The sequence below is a fragment of the Amphiura filiformis genome, chromosome 1 (assembly GCF_039555335.1).
Source record: "Amphiura filiformis chromosome 1, Afil_fr2py, whole genome shotgun sequence".
In the NCBI taxonomy this organism is placed as follows: Eukaryota; Metazoa; Echinodermata; class Ophiuroidea; order Amphilepidida; family Amphiuridae; genus Amphiura; species Amphiura filiformis.
This window is the reverse complement of record NC_092628.1, coordinates 67,036,979-67,059,311: the sequence shown is the minus strand read 5'-3', so window position 1 is coordinate 67,059,311 and position 22,333 is coordinate 67,036,979. Positions and strand designations below refer to the sequence as shown.

At 37.4% G+C, this 22,333-nt stretch overlaps 1 protein-coding gene across 1 annotated transcript in view; it reads right to left on the bottom strand.

Moving 5' to 3' along the window:
• The window catches only part of LOC140151513 (UNC93-like protein MFSD11), a 28,181-nt gene extending 6,144 nt beyond the window's left edge, over positions 1-22,037 (bottom strand). Inside the window, exons 1-5 of the mRNA XM_072173882.1 lie at positions 21,994-22,037; positions 21,538-21,681; positions 8,070-8,337; positions 7,638-7,793; positions 39-153 (exon numbers count right to left, since the gene is read on the bottom strand). Coding sequence (XP_072029983.1) covers positions 39-153; positions 7,638-7,793; positions 8,070-8,337; positions 21,538-21,630 — 632 coding nt within the window. The 5' untranslated portion in view covers positions 21,631-21,681; positions 21,994-22,037. The remainder of the gene's footprint in view (positions 1-38; positions 154-7,637; positions 7,794-8,069; positions 8,338-21,537; positions 21,682-21,993) is intronic.
• Between the last annotated feature and the right edge of the window lie 296 nt (positions 22,038-22,333).

The following is a 22,333-nucleotide window of genomic DNA, read 5'->3' as shown; positions in this document are numbered from 1 at the left end:
TTAAATCATGGATGTAAAAACAGATAATGTATACTTACTCTTCATTGACACTGTGCATCTCCGTATCAGGTGGCTTCTTAAGCAATAGAAATAGAAGTACTCCAACCCCACATACTACTGTGAGAATGGTATATACTGTTGTCCTTACATCAGCTACAGAAAAGACAAAACAGTAACAAATTAGTCAATACCATCTACTGTTTACATAGGACACAAGATATTATAAACTGCTTTTTTTCCACCCTAATACTGGCAATCTCCGAATAATACTGCCTCGACCCATACCAAACAATCTGGAACGATCCTGCCCGATCCATTCTAGCCTTTCCAGATCTAATCCAATAAAATGAAGACTAAACATGATAATGTGACACACTTTCCAGATCTAATCCAATAAATGTTAATTGAAAACTAAGAATGATGACCGAACATGATAATAGGGATTAATGTACACTTGTACAATGCACCATCAATGTACTGTATGTGTAGGGTTTAAGAGGCATTATCTGTTATTTTGGAGAATTTTTTTAAAATGTTTGCCACGGTCAAAAAATGGATTTCCTTTATACTTTGATATTTGTTGGACCTTGACCTCAAACAAACACACATGAAATAAATTTGGGAAAAATATCCCCGTTGCCATGGTAACAGCCAAATTTCCATTTTAGGCATATTTTCACAATTTTTGCATTTTTCAGCAGTCAAATTGTCAAGTTTTGAAGCCAGTGTTACTAATATACACAATATATATATACTGTTTTCTTTATAAGGTATGAATAGGTCAAACCTTAGATGCCGCATTGAAAGTATAAAAATAATCACCAGATGTCAGGGTGGGTTATACCATTTATTTGAAATAGGTGTGTTTTTCAATTTTTTCAAAGTATGAAAATATACCAACTTTGTATAGCTCATAAACCATATGGTAGTGTTCTGATTTCAACATCGACCACAGCATGTTGAGATGATACATTGGTCTTATGAAAAAATTACATTTGAGCTTGGGGAAAAAACATTTGTTTATACAGTGTTGCCAGACATTTTCCTATTTTTTCGAAATTCGCATAAGTCTCACCTTAAGTTAAATGATGTGAAAATGAAACTTCACCCTTTCAAGGAACATTTTTTTGAAAGAAAGATAATTTCAGATCAAATTTGATCAGTTATTATGTCAGTGTTGTTCCAAAGTCCAAACCACATGGGTGTTGCCAAAATTGGGGTTTAATTGTAAGATGTGAATATTTTTCAGCTTTTTCAGCTATTTTTCAGTCTTAAAAATACCAAAATACAATGGCATGCATTCCTAAAATAAAGATGTGAAAATGAAACATCAACCTCATCATGTTGAGATGATACATCGGTCTTATGAAAAATTTACATTTGAGCTTGGGGGGAAAACATCTGTTTATACAGTGTTGCCAGATATTTTCCTATTTTTTTATAATTCAGCACTAGTCTCACCTTAGGTTGAAAATTAAAGTTTATTAGAAAGAAATTTGCTTTCATCTTAAATTTGATCACTGGTATAAATGGTCAGTGTTGTTCCAAACCACATGGGTGTTGCCATAATTAGGGTTAAATAGCGAGATGTGGATATTTTCAACTTTTTACCAGTTTTAAAAATACCAAAATAACATGGCATGCATTCCTTAAAAAGTATGTGAAAGAGAAACATCAACTTCACCATGTTGAAATGATACATATTTGGTCTTATGAAAAATTTACACTTATGCTTGGGGAAAACTTATGTTTATACAGTGTTGCCAGATATTTTCCTATTTTTCAAATATAACACAAGTCTCACCTTAAGTTAAATGACGCAAAAATGAAACTTCACCTTCACAAAGAAAGTGTATTAGAATGAAATTTACTTTCAAATTTGATCAGTGGTATAAATGGGTGTTGCCATAATTAGGGTTTAATAGTGAGATGTGGATATTTTCAAATTGTTATAAGTCTTAAGGGCTCAAATACCGACGTTTTCACATATTTTTTGTGGACCTGAAAGCACATCAGACATATATTGAAATTTGCGATATAATACAAATTTTATGGCAAATGATTAAAAATTGATATTTTGAAGATCTCAAAAGTAAATTGTATAAATCTAGTGATATTTACTTAAAGTGTATGTAGCTGGAATGAAAAGCCGTCCATCATATGAAAATTTGACCTTTCGTATTGAAGATATAGATTTTTTTCACCAAAACACCTAAAATGTGGGTCTTTTGGGAAAAAATCTATATCTTCACTATGAAAGGTCAAATTTGTCCATTAACATTAATTAATTGATTAGTGGTCGGCGTTTCATCCCAGCTACATGTATATACACTTTAAGTACACATCATTAGATTTATTAAATTAACTTTGAGGATTGTAATATGTCAAAAAATAAAAAATAAATTCAATATTATATAATTTACCCTAAAATTTTTATTGTATCGCGAAAAATCAAAATTATTTTATATCAGAAGGACATTCCTCGTATTCAAATGCAATTTGGTATGTCTGATGTGCTCTCAGGTCCGACAAAAAATACTGTGCAAAGGAAGGTGGGTGATCAACCCCTTGAAATGCAACACAGAAAACAACTAGAAGGCTATATATTTGTACACAAATACGGCTATACCCGCATGTTATCGGTTTACACAAACTTACAGTCCTTATTTGCTGAGGACTTAGGTTGCTGTTGTCAGTCTCTCTAATTCACAGTGAAGCTATGCAATTTGATAGATTGAAATTCACAATGTGCAATTTGATTAGGGAAAGCTATTCCAGAGGGAGTATGTAAATTAAATGGAACAGCCATTTCAGAGGGAGTATGTAAATTAAATAGAACAGCCAATGGGTATGTAATTTAACTGGAACAGCCTTAACGCTTCTGTCATCTATATTATTATAATTACGCAATTGTCTGTGAATGGGATGGGGTGGGTGTTATTAACAATATAATTCGCAGGTGCAATCTGTGTACAAACTCCGAGCCCTGAAGTTGCTTTATTTGATGATAAACGGACAGCCCTTTTTAACATTTGGGGCCCTGGCCCATAATATTTGACTTATGAGGCTCATGTACACATGTTGAAGTATAATTCTCAAGTGCTATCAGTAGACTTAAGCTGGGCACTGTAGCTGCTTTATTTACTGAGTAACGGCTGGCCCTATGTTTTAGCGTTTGGGGCCCTGGGCCCATATTATGTGACATATGGGGCTCATATGTACATATAACAATATAATTCTCAGGTGCAGTCTGTGTACAAACTTTGAGCTTTGGTGAAAAATGGCCGGCCCTTTGATTTAACATTTGGGGCCTGGGGCCCATAATATTTGACTTATGGGGCTCTGTGCATATGTTGAAATATACTTCTCAAGTGCTATCAGCAGACTCAAGCTGGACATTGTAGCTGCTTTATTTACTGAGTAACGACCGGCCCTATGTTTTAGCGTTTGGGGCCCTGGGGCCCATATTATGTGACACATAGGGTTCATATATACATAAAACAATATAATGCTGAAGACCTATTAGTGTACCAAATCTAAACCCTGTCGCTACTTTATTTGTTGAGAAACTTGACCGGCCCTTTGTTTTAACATTTGGGCCTCTGGGGCCCCTAGCCTTAAACATCTGGGGCCAAAATGGGCAGAAGACACATTACAACTTAGGGCCCATACATGTGCCACATATGAGCCCTAGTGCCCTTGTAGTTTTATAGCTAGCCTTGTTAACCTGTTGCCCCTTATTTTAACATTTGGGGCCCTGGGGCCCATAATATATGACATATGGGACTCATGTATACTTGTATATATAGAGTACCCCTGGCTCTATCAGTGTACCAACTCAGGGCCCGAGGCTGCTTCATTTAATGAGAAACCGCATGCTTTGTATTTTTACATTTGGGCCCCTGGGGCCCGTGACCTTGACCTCTGGGGCCCAGATGTGCAAAGGATAAATCTCCACGGGTAGGGCCCATAAGTGTACTACATATGGGCCCTGGGGCCCTTGTAGTTTTAGCGCTAGCTTTGTCAATCTGTTACCCCTTGTTTTAACATTTGGGGCCCTGGGGCCCATAATATATGACATATGGGGTTCATGTATACTTGTATATATAGAGTACCCTGGGGCTATCAGTGTACCAACTCAGGCCCCTGAGGCTGCTTCATTTGATGAGAAACGGCATGCTTTGTATTTTTACATTTGGGCCCCTGGGGCCTGTGACCTTGACCTCTGGGGCCAAGATGGGCAAAGGATAAATCTACGGGGTAGGGCCCATAAGTGTACCATATATGGGCCCTGTGGCCCTTGTAGTTTTAGCGCTAGCCTTGACAGAATGTTGTGTTTGATGGAGGAAAAGGAGAAGGAGAAGAAACCATAGAATGGCAATATACCCGTTCATGCTTCGCATACGGGTATAACAAACATGTATACTTTAAAATATACATAAAAGCCATAATTTTTTACCAATATACACATACTAGCTAGGCTAAAATAAATTAAAATTAAGATTGTTACATTACAAAAAGATGCATATAAGAGTAAGATAATGTTTAAATTACGCCTACCCCATATTAAAGCACACAAACCAACTATAAAAATATGGGAAGAAATGGGCAACAAACTAGATCCAGCAAATATCTCGAAAGATATGAGAATAGTCAAAGACAATAATGCACAGAACCTTTCCACAGCCAGACAAATTAATGTCCAGTTACTTTTCCCGAGAGGAGCTCGCAGGAGAATAGAAAGTATGACATTTAATGTCATGCTGAAGAAGAAATGACCATTGAAATGTTGCATGATATTGTTGCTAATTCTCTGTCATTCAAGCATCCCCTGCTCAATGATGACATGAATTTGTGTGAGCTTGTGAAAAGGAAGCAGCTAACTAAAATTAAAGGAAGTGTCCGGTAATCACAACATTAAGCCTTATTTGTTAAAAAAATAATTATCAAGCACGAATCACATGGTTTTATTTCAAACAAACTCATAAAAGTACCCATAAAAGCGCCCAATTAGGACAAAGTTGGGTGCTTTTTGGGTGTTTTTTGTGAAAAATTGGAATACCATAGCTATAACTTTAATAAGGTGTCATTTTAAAATTGAAAATGTATCCACATTTCACTATTAACTCCATTTATAGTGGCATCATCCATGTGGTTTATTCATGGCAGCGATTTAAACAATATAAATCCTAAAGTGAGACATACGTTGAATTTTGAATATATGTGATAATATCTGGCATAGACTGGCAATACTGTATAGAAGGAAATATTTTCCGAACTCAAATTTAATATTTAAATTCACATACTAAGTGTTCTTCGGTTAATTTTTAACCTTAATATATTGCGTTCATTCCACAACAATTTTAAGGATGTGTACTATTTTTAAGACTGGAAATATCTAAATTGTCATATTAAACGCCAGCTATGGCAATACCCATATGGCTTAGAATAACACTGGCCATCCCAGATGATCAAATTGAATATGAAATTAACTTTCTTTCTAAAAAGATATTTCCGTATTGAGGTGAAGTTTCATTTTCATATCTTTTAACTTAGACTGAGACTTGTGTTGAATTTTGAAAAAATAGGAAAATATCTGGCAACACTGTATAAACTGATGTTTTACCCCCTCCCCCCGATCAAAATAACTTTTTCATAAGGCCAGTGTATCATCTCAACATGACGAGGTCGATGTTTCTTTATTTATTATAGAAATGCATTTTGGTATTTTTATGACTTGTAAAAAAGTTGAAAATATCCACACCTCACAATTAAACCCCAATTATGGCAACACCCATGTGGCTTATCTGGCAACACTGTATAAACGGATGTCTTACCCCCCACAGATCAAAATAACTTTTTCATAAGGCCAATATATCATCTCAACATAACAAGGTCGATGTTTCTTTCTTTATTATAGAAATGCAGTTTGGTATTTTTATGACTTGTAAAAAGTTGAAAATATCCACACCTCACAATTAAACCCCAATTGTGGCAACACCCATGTGGTTTACAACAACACTGACCATTATAACTGATCAAATTTGATATGAATAAAAACTCTCTTTCTAATAAATGTTCCTTGAAAGGGTGAAGTTTCATTTTCACATCATTTAACTTAAGGTGAGATTTGTGTTGAATTTGAAAAATAGGAAAATGTCTGGCAACACTGTATATACCGATGTGTTTTCCCCACGCTCAAATGTAACTTTTTCATAAGACCAATCTATCATCTCAACATGCTGTGGTCGATGTTGAAATCAGAACACTACCATATGGTTTATGAGCTATACAAAGTTGGTATATTTTCATACTTTGAAAAAATTGAAAAACACCCCCATTTCAAATAAATGGTATAACCCACCCTGACATCTGGTGATTATTTTATACTTTCAATGCGGCATCTAAGGTGTGACCTATTCATACCTTACAAAGAAAGAAAAATATATATATTTGTATATTAGTAACACTGGCTTCAAAACTTGACAATTTGACTGCTGAAAAATGCAAAAATTGTGAAAGTAGGCCTAAAATTGAAATTTGACTGTTACCATGGCAACGGTGATATTTTTCCGGAATTTATCCCATGTGTGTTAGTTTGAGGTCAAGGTCCATCAAATATGAAAGTATAAAGAAAATCCGTTTTTGACCGTGGCAAAACTATTCTCAAAAATAACAGATAGTTCCTCTTAATTACTTGACAATCATTAGTATTCTCACTCAGTTCACATACTGCAGATGGAAACATTTTATTTTTGTATTGTTCATTTAATATTACATGTACATTAAATAGGTATTTATTATTTATTTTGCTGATCCCGACCCAGACTGGAAGAAACAGCTGAGGGCCCGGTCCATTTCAACTTGGCCAGTCAACCCGACCCAGCCCAATTAGCCGATATATTCCCTGATCCGTCCCGAAATTCGAATTGTGACATTTTAAAAATCTGATCTGCTGTCTGTCCAGAGTATTTGGGATTGCCCTGCAGGGCATAAGTTTGTCTTAATTCCCCCATTTAGCAGAGCAACAGTACCCCCATTCTCTCAAATGCATAAAGTATTCCAATAGGCCTACTATAGTGAATTTACTTGCCCTGGGTGCTACTCCGGTTTTGAACATGGAATGCTTGAGCTTGCAGCCACTTTGTGCTGCTGGATTTCGTTAGATTGATCCATGTTAAAGTTTAAGGCATATATGTGACGTGTCATGTCAAAAGGAGACACTTTTGGGCAGGATCGTAAATGGAGAAAAAGCCAAAAATCTGCCCGGAGAGTATTTTTTCACAGTTTGGGTTTGTTGCCAATTTGTGATGTTATTAATGTTAAAAATATTGTCTGATAGTTTGAGACCGGAATATAACTGGCATCTTGTATTTTTTGAGACATTTTTCAAGGTAAATCCTACTCTCAACATTGTCAATAATATGTTTAAAGGCCGATATCTCAATTTCCAATTTTATAATACCACAACTTACCAACTCAATATCTTCGCTTAGGAATGTCCGATTTCATTGGGGAAAACGGCATTGTGGAGCAAAATATCTCTATATTTAAGCTATGTAAAAACCTCAAAATTGATAACCTGCCCAAAAGTGTCTCCTTTTGACATGACACGTCACATATTTCATAATACCTACCTTTAATATATTCTTGTCCTTGAAATTCAAAATAGATTAAAAGATTACCAAACAGATAGCTGCATTGGAACATGGCCCAGAATAAACCACTGTTACGTGGCATGGTTTCTTTGTCTGAGTTCAGAGTTAGGTAGTTGCCTTGTGCAGTCCATATAACTATTGATGATGGGAAAAAAAGAGGTAACAAGAGCATCAATACTACTTCATATTTATCTATACAGTGAGGTTTACTCATCATTAAGGGGTGATATTTTGTTGCATTTTTTAACAAAATAATGATGAAGTTTGTTTGGCTCATATAAGGTAAACTTACAACACTGTGTATTGATATAGAATGGCGAGCATGCAGTTGGGAGCAGTAGGAAATATTGTAGTAAGTGAAATATTCACTTGGTTTTGTCAAATAAAAATCCAAAATGCCTATGTACTTACCTGCTGCGGCTAAACCCAAGATAGCAGACATCATATACAACGCCCAAGCCTTGAGTTTAAGAAACACAGCAATAAACCCTGTATAAACAATAGCACTCAAAAACATGGCCAATCGAGGACCTATTGCAGTGACTATTGAGGGTGCTATCCAGTTTGCAGCAGCAAAGACTGAGTAGACAATGCAAAGACTGTAGTATCCATTAGCACTCTTGGTATCCGTCTCATTGTGTGCCTGCGAGTCATTTTTGATACTGTTGATCACAGTTTGCTGTCAAAGGAACAACACACAAATATTTAGTGATCAAAATATGAGACAGAATCACAGAATTATAGAAGGAGAATCGGTACTTGACCGCCATCTTGATACAGGCATGGAGTAAAAATTGGGGGTATTTGGTTTCCCTCGGAATGCACTTAAGACATTTGTTGTCATGCTAGCGTGACATGGAAGATGGGTGCATTTGAGAGACGCGCTTGATGCGACCTGCATGCGGGTACCAAGTCGCTTCAGATGAGACACAGCATTGTTTTCATTCATCTCCACACACCGTCGGCAAAGACCTGAATACCCCAATTTTCTGCCCACAGCTGACGGCTTGATTGTACGTGGCAGTATACATTGTAGGGAGTTCCGGTTCTCCTTCTGTAATTCTGTGGACAAAATACATGATGTGTATACATAATGTACAACATTTTGCCTGTGCTTTATAAAGCATTCTTAAAGCCATTGTGTACAATCTTTCAAAATGAGTTTGTTAAATTTTTTTCAAACCTGATTTTTTGGCATAAAAATTATCAGTAACTAGCAGTCACCCGTCTTTCATGCGGTCAGGGTCTTTTGCGGTTGGTAAATTTTGTACATTTTGTGTACATGTAAATGTTTTATTTAATGTGATTAATGGTATGAGAGGAGATGATCATTTAGAACTTTAGAAGTATAATATTTAGTATCTTTTCCATATAAATCAATGGCTTGAAATTGCAATTATATCATGTCTTGCCCTGTGGGATGCTGGTCGCTCTGATATTTAAGATTTTTATGCATTTGTTTCTACAGTACTTTTCAGCCCATTTTGGACAAATTTGTTGTACCTTTTAGCTCATTTTTATAATTTTCATCCAAGTTTGTCCCCCACCTTGAAATGTACCTTGCTGCCCCCGCCTCCTGCAAAAGTCCTGGCTACATCACTGAGCAGATGAACACAATTTTATTCACATCCCTCCTGGCCCCTGTGGTCTGCTGGCTGATCTGATATTTTAGATTTCTATGCATTTGTTGTACTTTTCATTTGTTAGCCCATTTTGGATAAATTTGTCGTACTCTTTAGCCCATTTGTGACAACCCCCCCCAAATTGAAATTTGCCTCGCCCCCCCTCTCTCTCTCTCTGAAAAAGTCCTGGCTACACCACTGTGCAGCTGAAACAATTTTATTCACATTTCCTTACACTCTATTTCATATAAAGTTATGATCATACCTGATCATACATTATGCTGATAACATTAAACATAGCACTACCACAGAGCAGAGTAGGACTATTCATGGTAACCTGATTAATTTGTCCTTCAAAAGTTTCACTTTAACTATAGGTTCTCCATAAAAACACAGAATACATGCTAATGTTGATCAATTAGTTGAATAAACAATAGATGTTAATTGAGTTTCTACTGTGTCATGTAATACTAATAGTTGCTAAGATAATGAGTTTTCTTTCACTTTGCCTCATTAGTTTGGCTTAAAATGACCCCGTTTATAGTTTGGCTTAAAATGAAACTTTTTAAGATAACTTAAGCCCCAGGACTATCCTTGGAATATTCCATATGAATTCTCACAAGTGGCTTACGACGACTAAAGTCGAATTCACATGTTTGGAAATTAAGAGATGAATTTATCCGTGTAAGGAGGAATTGAGCGAAGCGTGCAGTTCAATTTGACTGTTGGCTCAAGGTCGGCTCGTTTGTTGCCATGGGTTTTTTTTTTGATCAATCGGGGATCAGCAACAAGTTTTGCTTAGGTGTGTCTTAGCCTGCCTGCCTGATGTCAATGAAGTGTGCCTTAGTAAAAAATCTTGTGTGGCACGGATGGCACCACCCCAAAGAAATTTTCCACAAAATGGAAAGAGGCATTTCCGTGGTTGAACAGAAATGACGTACAAATATGGGATTTCCCCCCTTATATACGCAAATGCCCTGGGTTTTCAAGGTTTTTAAAAAGCGCACACACGCTGGCTGTCAGTGTTTGATACCAAAAAAATACCAGCATTTTTTATAAATATGGCAATGTTCAATAATAATATTATGTGATACGATCAAGCAAAATGAGTCAGATATCGGAAATATTGATTTTAATATATAGCCAACAATAGTATTTAATTTTAACTTCTTTTGTATTTTATTGTTCTGAGCAACACTAAAATGGCCATATCTCTGGAACCGTATATCAAATTATGATGGGATTTTCAGCAAAATAAAGTTCTGAGAATGGCTCATGTAATAAAATTATAACAAATTTTTATTTTGATCGACATCAGACTCATTTTGCTTGATCGCATCACATATATGATCATTATGAAAAATGAGTTTTCACAACATATGTGACACGATCTGGTCCATGGGGGCCAAAGGCGGCAAATTTGAAACTGAGATAAAGGTAAAAATATGGAGTAAAAAAACAATGAAATACATAAGAAAATAGACATCAAAAAACTTCATAATTTTGGAACCAAGTATGCTAGACCTTTTTTTTCAAAAATGCCTCCTTTGGCCCCCATAGACCAGATCGTGTCACATATAACTAGAATTCCGCGGTAATGCCTCCACCTTGACGCCCATCATTTTAACCGGTGCGAATGACCCCAAAATGACCTTGATATTTTTGCCTTGTTTCAGTGGTCGTCCCCACAAAATTTCATGAACCTGCAACAATCTATGGCGATTTGACATCGGATGACCTTGGATGACCCCAAAATGACCTTGACATTTTTTTCTACCTACAGTAGTCAGTTCCCACCAAATTTGGTGAACCTGCAACAATATATGGCGATTTGACCCCGGATGACCCCAAATGACCTCACAATGACCTTGCATTTACGCAAATTTTGCACTGAAAAGCAAATCAGGTCAAGAACCTCTGGCTGTGCTACTCTCCGCCAAGTTTCATCACTGTAACTTGTACAGATCTCCAGATACATGTAATCTGTGCACAAGGTTATTTTGCTTGATATGCATAAATTATGCAAATTAGGTACTTAGAACCACCAATTGCCACCCCTCCACCAAATTGCATCACTATACGCCTTACCAGTTCCGAGAAATTGCACTCGCAAGTTCGGACGGACAGACGGACGGACACCCCGACAGACGGACGGACAACCAGGAAACATAATACCTCGGTGGAGGCATAAAAATCAGACTTGTTGTACTTACATTCATTAGTTTCACATTCAATAGTACAAGCGTCAGCATAAATTTCATAAGACAATATCTAGCGGATGTTTACTGAATACGCTGTGGTATTTTCGCGGTGGTGTTATTTTCACGGATTAATATGTGCCCGCAAAAGTAATAACCTGTGAATATGTTGAAATGAAGAAATTTCTTATGTACCGGCCAGTATTTTATTATATAAGTTGCCAACAACCGGGAATTTAACACCTCATAAAATTGTCAGTGATACTTGAAACCACAAAAAATATATGTACGTGAAAATATTGGCTTATACATGTACAGTATATTGTTTAGATTTTAGAAACAAGTTTTTTTTTCTGACGTTGGAACAATCATGACTCCATGTGAGGCGGGCGGTGCACGTGTGAACGACGTCGATTGTTGAGTCAGCACATAGATTAATAACACACAGTGTGATATGGGAGCTGTCATGACATATTTCCATCCTAGTAAACGCAAATCTACTACTTTTTAATTACCATGGGTCTTAGCTGATCCCAGACCAGAATGTAGGGCCTACATTTTTCGGGACCCTTGAGACATTCGGCATGGGTTTGGTTTGGTACAAATTCAGAAGTTGGGAATATTTTGTGAAGATGGCGCGGCACTTGCAAGATTACAGGGATCAGGGATGCTAAAAGTAGTAGTTTTAACAACAACTCGATGAGCAAACTAAATGTTTCTTCCATTTCAACATGACCCCGAGTGATGTTGATGATTTAAGGGGGTACTACACCCCTGCCCAATTTTGTGCATATTTTTGCATTTTTCTCAAAAATTAGAGCGCATTGGCGACAAGTAAGATATGTATATTATAGGGGCAAGGACTACAACTACTGCACTGGAGATTTTATTTCAGCACAGACAACAGTTGTGGAGTTACAGTCAAAATGAGGAAAACCAATATTTGATCAATAAATCAATAACTACTTGCCTTGAGTTGCTGAATTTTCAGTGCAGTAGTTGTAGTCTTTGCCCCTATAATTTACATATCTTACCTGTCACCAATGCGCTATAGTTTTTGAGAAAAATGCAAAAATAGGCACAAAATTGGCCAGGGGTGTAGTACCCCCTTACTTAACCATCTTTTCACGAATGATTTGACACCCGACTTTTCCGTTGGCAGCGCAATTCGCAAGTATTCAAATTTGTGAAGCTTAGTGACTTGAATTTTCAGGTCACTAAAATTGGGAGGAAAATCGATTTATCGATTATTATCAATAATGAGTGACCAATATATCGATTTTTTTAAATCCTAACATCGACGGTCCTTATTGTGAACTAAAATTCAAATTGGGCCAAATTATAGGCTTTGGAGCTAAAAAAAAATCAATTTTTCCAAATTTCGACTACACTACAGAGCTACAATTGTTATAGTTCGAGCCCGAGTTTGAGGCTCAAAGAACTGGAACGTGATCCAAATGTGGGTCTTAGCTTAGTCTTAAAGAACTACCGGAGAGCCTTTTAAAAGGAACCCTTGCCTTGACCGCCGCACACATACCACATTTTCATGCGAGTACCCTCAGGGCTACTACTACTGTCAGTACTGAGACAGACAGTACTACTTTAATTCCCAGTCACAGTCACTCATCATGGCTTCATGCTATATTATATTTATATTTAACTTTAGGTCTACTCTTAGCTATTTAAAGCTCGCGCATCGTAGCCAGGATTTTACAATTTAGTGTGACGGGGCAAAGCCAATCAATTTTGTGTCCCATTTTTGACTACGCCCCTAATACAGGTATTGAAAGCGACTGCTATCTGTGCAGTACCGCGTGCGCGTACTGCACACTTCCACATCCCGCATGCGAACTGCACCTTCCGTCACGCACTTCGCATGCGGGACTGCACATCCCGGCGCGCATTCCCGCATGCGGTGATGCAGGTCGGGATGTGCAGTACCGCATGAGGTGATGCAGGTCTGGAGGTGCAGTCCCGCATGGGGAACTGCAATATTTTTGGGGGATGTGCAATATTTTTGGTGTTTATCCGCATGGGGATGTGCAATATTTTTGGTGCATTTCCGTTAGGGGATGTGCAATATTTTTGGTGTTTATCCGCATGGGGATGTGCAATATTGTTGGTGCATTTCCGTTAGGGTAGGCCTATGTGCAATATTTTTGGATTTTTTCCGCATGGGGAACTGCAATATTTTTGGTGCATTTCCGTTAGGGGATGTGCAATATTTTTTGGTGCATTTCCGTTGGGTTATGTGCAATATTTTGGTGTTTTTCCGCATGGGGAACTGCAATATTTTTGGTGCATTTCCGTTAGGGGATGTGCAATATTTTTGGTGTATTTTCCGCATGGGGAACTGCAATATTTTTGGTGTCTTTCCGCATGGGGTACTGCATTTTGGTGTAGTTCCGCATAATGAACGGTTTTTGTTCGAATGTCCGCGTGCGGAAGTGCAATTATATTTCGTGCAGCCCTGCATGTGGGGTGAACATGTTTTTTCGCATGTCCTCATGAGAGAATCCGGGAGGAATGCAAGACGAGTTGTATGCCCTACAGTTCGCGTGTCTTGGCGGCGAAAAGGTTTTTTGTTGTTGTAGTTGTTGTTGTTTGTTTTTGGTTTTATTTGTTTTGTTTTTTATTTGTAGGCCCTGCGGCGTAGAAAATATTATCACATGCATATATAAATTTCTTTAATATTACTATCGTTTTACTTTGACTATTAGCCTATTGTGAGTTTTGCTTCATTTGCTGTAATTAAAAGAAAGTGTTATAAACTTTAAAGTCTATAGTATTTTATTATATTAAAAATATTATCGCATCGTAAGCTTAATGATAAGTGGCTATTGTGATGAATCTATTTAGTGACCATTGTAATAAACTTGACATTGTGTGCATTTTATTCATGTTAGAAGCTGCCCAACCTTGTCAATCAAATACTTCATCTATTGTGTCCAATACTTAATCCGATAAGTGATCGATGTATATCGATAAAAATAGGATCAAGATCATGGAATTTTAGACAATCAATGATCGTCGCATGTATCCGCATATTCGCATGTAGATATGAATATTAATTCAATATTAGGCCTAGGCCCACTATCGCTTTACTTTCCGTTTCATTATTTGTATTTAAAAGAGAGTCTTGAAAAGTCTTGTCCGAAAAGGTCGGCATAGTATAGAAATCTAGCTAATAGTTATTGTATGAAATTAATTTTATTAAAATCAATTTCACACGCCTCTTTAATGATGACTATTATATATTCAACTTGACGTTGTGACCACTTTCTATTAAAGTTCCATCGGAGAATTTCTCAAGTGGATCGATTATCAATTTACGGAGGATAATAATTTAATTTAGCATGATGAAATGTATATACTATTATATAATCAACTAATAATTGTATTTAGCATGATGAAATGTATATATTTACCAGGTATTAAAAGCGGCTGTTACCGCATGCGAACTGCACCAAATATTTTGTAGTTCAAGATGCGGGCATGCGAAAATAAATTTTCACTAGTATAACCAATGCGTAATTGTACCAAATATTCCGCGTGCCTCCATATTGTCTTGATTATAATAATATGACCGCTCGTATATTGTATACATTTTATGCACATACACACAAAAAAAAAAAAGGTTTTTTTTTAATCTTAAAATTCTTCAGGTAGACCAGACAGACCTCCCGGGGAGCAGTGGGGCACTCCCACTTTGGAGGTGACGCGTATGTAGGGCTGTTAAGACCCCTTTTTCAGCATCGCTGTCACCCAAAGACCCCATATTTTTTACTTAACACATGCTCTGTCACCCGAAGACCCCTATTTTTCCATTTGATCTGTCATCCAAAGACCCTTACAAGTTCAATTTGAACAGCAACTTTCATTTATCACTGATTTTGTTACTTATTTTGAAAAAAAAAAACCAATGAAATTTGAAGCCATTTAGACCCGGCATTTAGAACTAGAAATTCGATTTTCGAGGTTTTTAAGGCGCTGTTTTGGCTCTCACCCAAAGATTCCATTTTATAAAAATTTATTTTAATTGTATAATTTTCGTTGCATTGTACAGTGCATGGTTCATATAGATCGGCTACTTCGTGCATGCTGCGTATTTTCTTGTTTATATTGCTTACTGTATAAACGATAATTATATAATTTTTGTTTGCACCGTACAGTGCATGGATCACATAGATCTGCATCATGCATGCTGTGAATTTTCTTGTTTGTATTGTATTGTATTAAATTAAATTAAATTATTATATTTTGTACAAAATTGTTTTGATTTATATGATTTATAAGTCACTATGTAACTTTAAATATATAATATTATTAGTTTTTGCTTGCATTGTCTTTATATACATTGTATTGATTGTATTGATCTGCTATTTCATGCTGAGTATTTTCTTGATTATCACTTATTTGCTTGAAGTAACTTGTATTATATTGCATTTGTATGCCATTGATTTGATGTTTTGTATGTGAAATATGACAATAAAATACATGAATGAATGAATGAATGAATAAAAGGTCATGTTCTCACCCAATGACCCCATATTTTTTACATTTTGCTCTCACCGAATGCCAAAAATCATGCTCTCACCCAATGACCCCATATTTTTTACATTTTGCTCTCACCGGATGCCCCTTAGTGCGAAAGTGTCAGCCCTACACCTATATCCATTTCATATTGAAGTGCCCCCACCCCCCGGGACATACCTGTGTGCCCAATACTGACTTGGTCATGCTGTGATAAACATTAAAAGTTGTTTTCTGATCTTGCCGCTGCTATTGATGCGCATGCATCGTTTGAGATCAGTGTGAATTGATGATTAATCCACTTGAGGAATGTCCGCTGGGTTCTTATAATAGAACAATATCAAGTAGATTTATAATAGTCACTAATCATCATAAGAGGCGTGTGAAAATGATTTTAATATAAAATTGTGTACATATTTTAGGCCTGACTCTGCCGACCTTTGGAGAAGACTTTATTTTTAATTACAACAATGAAACTATATGCAGAAATTTGGAACAAGACTTTCTTCTTTAAAAATTTCAATAAATAAAACATGTACAACATACTGTAGGCCTACGATCCGAACTGTGCATCTCGCCTTGCATTCCCTCATCATGCGGACATGCGAAAAAACATGTACCGTACATCCCGCATGCGGACCTGCACCAAATATATTACATTACACGCACGCGGACATTCACATTAAATGCATGCGAACTACACCAAATATTTGACAGTTCCATGACGCTGGCATGCGAAAATACCGCATTCGAACTGCACCAAATATTTTGCAGTTCAAGATGCGGACATGCAACAAAATAGGTATGACAAAATTTAGTAGGCCTACATTCGTGGTGAAAAATACGTCAGGCTCTTAGGTGTTTTTACTTTTTTAGTAATTAGTTTTAGACAATCAATGATCGTCGCATGTAATTAATGTCGCATTTTTGTATTTAAAAGAGAGTCTTGGAAAGTCGTGTCCGAAAGGTCGGCATAGTATAGAAACCTAGCTAATAGTTATTGCATTGTATAAAATTAATTTTATTAAAATCAATTTCACACGCCTCTTTTAATGATGACTATTATATATTCAACTTGACATTGTGACCACTTTCTATTAAAGTTCCAACGGAGAATTTCTCAAGTGGATCGATTATCAATCAATTTACGGAGGATAGTAATTTAATATAATTTAAATATTGCACATCCCCATGCGAAAAACACCCAAAATATTGCAAATCCCTAGCGGAAATGCACCAAAATATTGCAGTTCCCCACGCGAAATACGCCAAAATATTGCATATCCCCATGCGGCAAAAAACACCAAAAATATTGCACATCCCCTGCCGGAAATGCAACAAAAATATTGCAGTTCCCCACGCGGAAATACACCAAAATATTGCACATCCCCTAGCGGAAATGCACCAAAATGTTGCAGTTCCCCACGCGGAAATACACCAAAATATTGCACATCCCCCAGCGGAAATACACCAAAACTATTGCACATCCCCGAGGAAATACACCAAAAATATTGCACATCCCCATGCGGAAAAACACCAAAATATTGCACATCCCTGGCGGAAATACACCAAAAATATTGCACATCCCCACGCGGAAAAACACCAAAAATGTTGCAGTTCCCCTAACGGAAATGCACCAAAAATATTGCACATCCCCTAACGGAAATACACCAAAAATATTGCACATCCCCATGCGGAAAAACACCAAAAATATTGCACATCCCCTAACGGAAATGCACCAAAAATATTGCAGTTCCCCACGCGGAAATACACCGAAAATATTGCACAGCCCCATGCGGAAAAAACACCAAAATATTGCACATCCCCTAGCGGAAATGCACCAAAATGTTACAGTCCGCATGCGGTACTGCACATCCGACCTGCATTCCCGCATGCGGGAATGCAGGTCGGGATGTGCAGTTCCGCATGCGGGACTGTAAACGGAAGTGTGCAGTACCGCACGCGGTACTGCACAATTCCGCGTCCCAAAAAATAGTTCCCTAATATCATGATATAAACTGACGTGCATGTACATGTATGTATGTATTCGAAGGGGAGCGTGGCCTGGCGGTTAAGGCGTTGGACTGTGAATCCAACATGTCCAAGGGTCAAGGGTTCAAATCCCAGGTCCGCCTGAGCTCGGCTGGCTCTTTATGTCCTTGAGCAATTGGCACTTCACTCTACTTGCTTAGTGCTTCGGAGGGCACTTTAAGCTGTCGGTCCCTTATATATGCATATTTTCTCACATTAATGTAGTATGCACGTAACTTCAAGAATGTCACAGCAGGCTATTCGAAAAGAGCAGGGCAGGGGATCATCCCGGACCCGGTACTGTCATGACTGTTGACTGTACTTCAAAAATACACTCATCTACTCTAGGTTCCAGGGTAATATATAGTCCCAGTATGGCAGTAACTGAGAATGTGACAACATTTACTTTTACATTGCTTGGGTATTATCTGCTATGTCACTGGCTCATTTAAACGTCCAAATGATTATGTCTGTGTTCGATCTTCCTAGTTACTAGGACTAAGGGTAAATAATACTCATACTAGGGGGGTCACATCATTATTTTATCTACAATATAAATGTTTGGCATTAAGTTTTTCAGAAGCATCTTGCAAAATGATGAAGATAGCAATTTAAATGGTTCAAATTGGATAAAGCGTTTTCGAGTTACGCCAATTTAAAAGTTCCGAAAAATGGCTGTTTTTCAGCGCAGCATGATTTTGATAAAAACGCATGTTTTCGACAATATGGCATGTTTGAAGACTAAAAAAATCAAAATTATATGCTTCCTATGTCCGATTTTCACTTAAAGTTGCTGTATAACTGAGTCTTTCAACATAGATATGTCAAGAGGTACATCATTTGCTTCAGTTTTTGAAAAAGATTACTCCAAATATGGACTAAAACACCAAAATCAAGGATTGTCGCACTCTCATTTTAACCCCTTGCAGAATAAAATTGCAGATTTACGACAATCTCAGATTAAAAATATGAATTGTGAATGGCTGCATTTACACTAAGCCAACTCTAACCCTTGGGTTGAAACACAAAAACAACAACAAAAGCTTCATGTGCATCAAAATATAAGTGAGAAATTGCCTCCAAAGTGGGAAAAATCTAGAAAATCAAGGAAATTGCCTGCCGCTCAAGCTCAATGTAAAAAAGTGCTACAGAATGAAACAGCAAGTTACGGACACCCTCGGAATAAAAATATCAACTTTGTACATCCATATTCAAGGTAAAACAACTCTAGGACTTCAAGTTGGACCACTGCAGTAGATAAAAACAACAAGTTGGTCATAATATGTTGATAACTACACTCCAGAAATGGAAAAATATGAAAACTTCACAAGTAAGGTCAACAATTTCTATGGGAAAATACACAGGAAAATGGCCAAAAAACAAATGTTTCAATATATTGCCATTTTTTAACCCAACATCCTAGAAATTTCTTGTTTACGTCAAAAGAAAGATATTTTTGTGGAGATTCAGGAAATAGGAGTCTCAATTTGATTGCACATGTGGCACACAGTAGGGTAACTCATCATCTACAGTCATCATATCAAAATTTCACCCTTGGACAGCGTTTCCTATGGGAAAATACACACGCTTTAGGGCAAAAAACATCAAATTTTCAAATTTATCGTGAAAAAAACAAGTTGTGCCAAAATAAAGATACATTTCTCATGGTTCAGAAAAAGTAACTTAAAAATTCACTACATCGTTGGCACCGGTCGAAAAACTCACTTTCTAAAGGCAATTTCTTAATTTCTTCTGGGATCCAGACACTGGTCTTTGCTGATAAATAATCTGGTGCTTTCACAGAGCCGCCGTGTAAAATTCAAAAGGTCAAAAGACCTAAAAATATTTTTTTTGTAACTACACATATTCTGTCGGTCCGTGTCACGTCACTTCCGGTTGATGATGTTCGAGTGAAAACAAGTCCGTGATTCGATTTTTGTTGATGATTTTTGTCATTGGTGTAATGTAAATTTCGATCGCAAATAGTCAGTGGAATCAAACAACCGCTTGTAAGTCTTCAGAGTGAAAGAAACTTACTTGATTTACCGCTTATATACTGACAAACTTAAAATTAAATTCCATGGTCGAGTGTCGTTTTTTTCCGAAATTGAATGTCACTCCAGCAACATCGCTATGTAGCCTCCTTCACAGCCGGTTTCTGTTGTACACAACAAACCGTGAGCCACATGCAGCTTGGGCCCGAGACTAGAGATAGCCCGGATGTCCGACCGACAGAATACTAAATAAATATTTGAAAATGTTTAGGTCTCTAGTCTATGAAGAAAACAATTTGATATTTTTTTATGCTCAAAACATGCCATTGTTCATTTATGGGTCGTATGCAGACACCTAATGAGCTAATGTGTGACCCCCCTACTCATACATATGAGGGAGGCACTTATATTAAAGGAAGAAGAAGAAGTAAGGCTTTCTAGTGTACCTCAGGGTACAGTACTAGGCCCCCTATTGTTCCTGTTATTCATAAATGACCTGCCAAACAACATCAGGAGTACTGCTAGATTATTTGCAGATGACTGCGTCATATATACATCTGGGAAGACCAGTAGAGAGATGGACATACTGCAGAAAGATTTACACCAGTTGGAAAAGTGGCAAGAGGAATGGGAGATGTCATTCAACCCAGCCAAGTGTTCAGTCATGAAGCTATCAACTAAGAAAGAAGCGCCCGACAGAAGTTACAACTTCTGTGGACAACCGCTGCAAGAGGTAGACTCTCATCCATACCTTGGTGTCGAAATTGATAGCAAGATGAGCTGGAAGGCTCAATACCAGAAGTTGACATCCAAAGCCAACAAAGTTCTTGGTTTCCTCAAGCGTAACTTGTGGTTTTGCCCGAGAGAAATGAAAGAGACAGCTTATAAAACGCTGGTACGGCCAATCCTGGAATACGCTGGTTGCTCTTGGGACCCGTACAAGAAGAAGGACATCGTAGCCATCGAGGCAGTGCAGAGAAAGGCAGCAAGATTCTGTATGAATGACTACAAGCAACTCAGCAGTGTCACAGAAATGACCAGAGTGCTGGGATGGGAAGCGTTACAAGACAGAAGAAAAGACGCCAGACTCCAGCTCATGTATAGGATCATGAATGGGAAGTTGGAATTAGAGCGGAAGACTATGTTCAACAGGGTGGAACAGCAGGATTGAAAACAAGAGGAAACAGCAGGAAACTCAAAAGGGAGCTGATCAGGAAGGATGTGCACAAATTCAGCTACTTCCACAGAACGACGACCGACTGGAATGACCTCGACGAGACGACAGTGACAGCGACGAGCGGGGAAATGTTCAAAATAAACTTCATTAATTAGCTCTTTTCGCGACGCGACGCCATTAAATGCGCATAGACCTTTGACCGCGAAGTTGGTGAAGTACAGCATGTCTGGCAATGCCGACTCAACCAGAACCAGAACCAGAACCAGAAAGGCTGTTGAATTTTGCACCTTTCGCGAAAAGTTGATCAAAATATTTACAAATTACCTCAATAATTCCCGTTGTTTGGAAAGCTGTGAAAACAGCCATGAAGGCAAAACCTAGTATTACAATATTATAAACACGAACATCGAATGCCATGATTGGTTTCCACTTTTTTTGACAATTCTGTCAAAAGTCGACTCGAGAAATAAGCCCAATCGCCATTGTGACTTCCGGTTTTTGAGAGCACTTTTAGGACACTTTGACCTCTGACATATCGGGGAAATTTCCCTAATTATTATTTATTTATCTATTATTGTAAAAATGTTATCATTAAAAAGATTTAAATAATTAATTTATACAACAAATATATTTTTTGATTTGTTTTATTCTAGTAAAACTTTTTAAATTATTTTGTATGCACAAAACCAATATTTCTGATAGGTCAAAGGACAAAGTGTCCTAAAAATGCAAAAACTGTCCCACAATGCATTGCAAACTTCTAATGCCGATTTGGCTTATTGACAGATCACAAGACTTTACCACGACCTTTGGCCCAATATGATCATTGTCTCCAGAGCCAGTCGTAACGGTGCACCGCGGTGGTCGATCAGTCAATAATACGGGCGCACACCACTAAATAATCGTCCCATTGAAATACACGGGAAAATACAAGAAAGTAAGTTTGTTTTTCTACCCCATGTAACAACATTTTTAATATTTTGATCGAATCAACGTCTTAAATAAAGATTAAACTTTTATTTAAATTTGATTTTTTGGGACAAGTTGTGACAAGCTTAAGAGATACGAACTCCTGAACAGCGCCATCCCGAATTTCAGTCGACACTCTCGCCTCCTTACC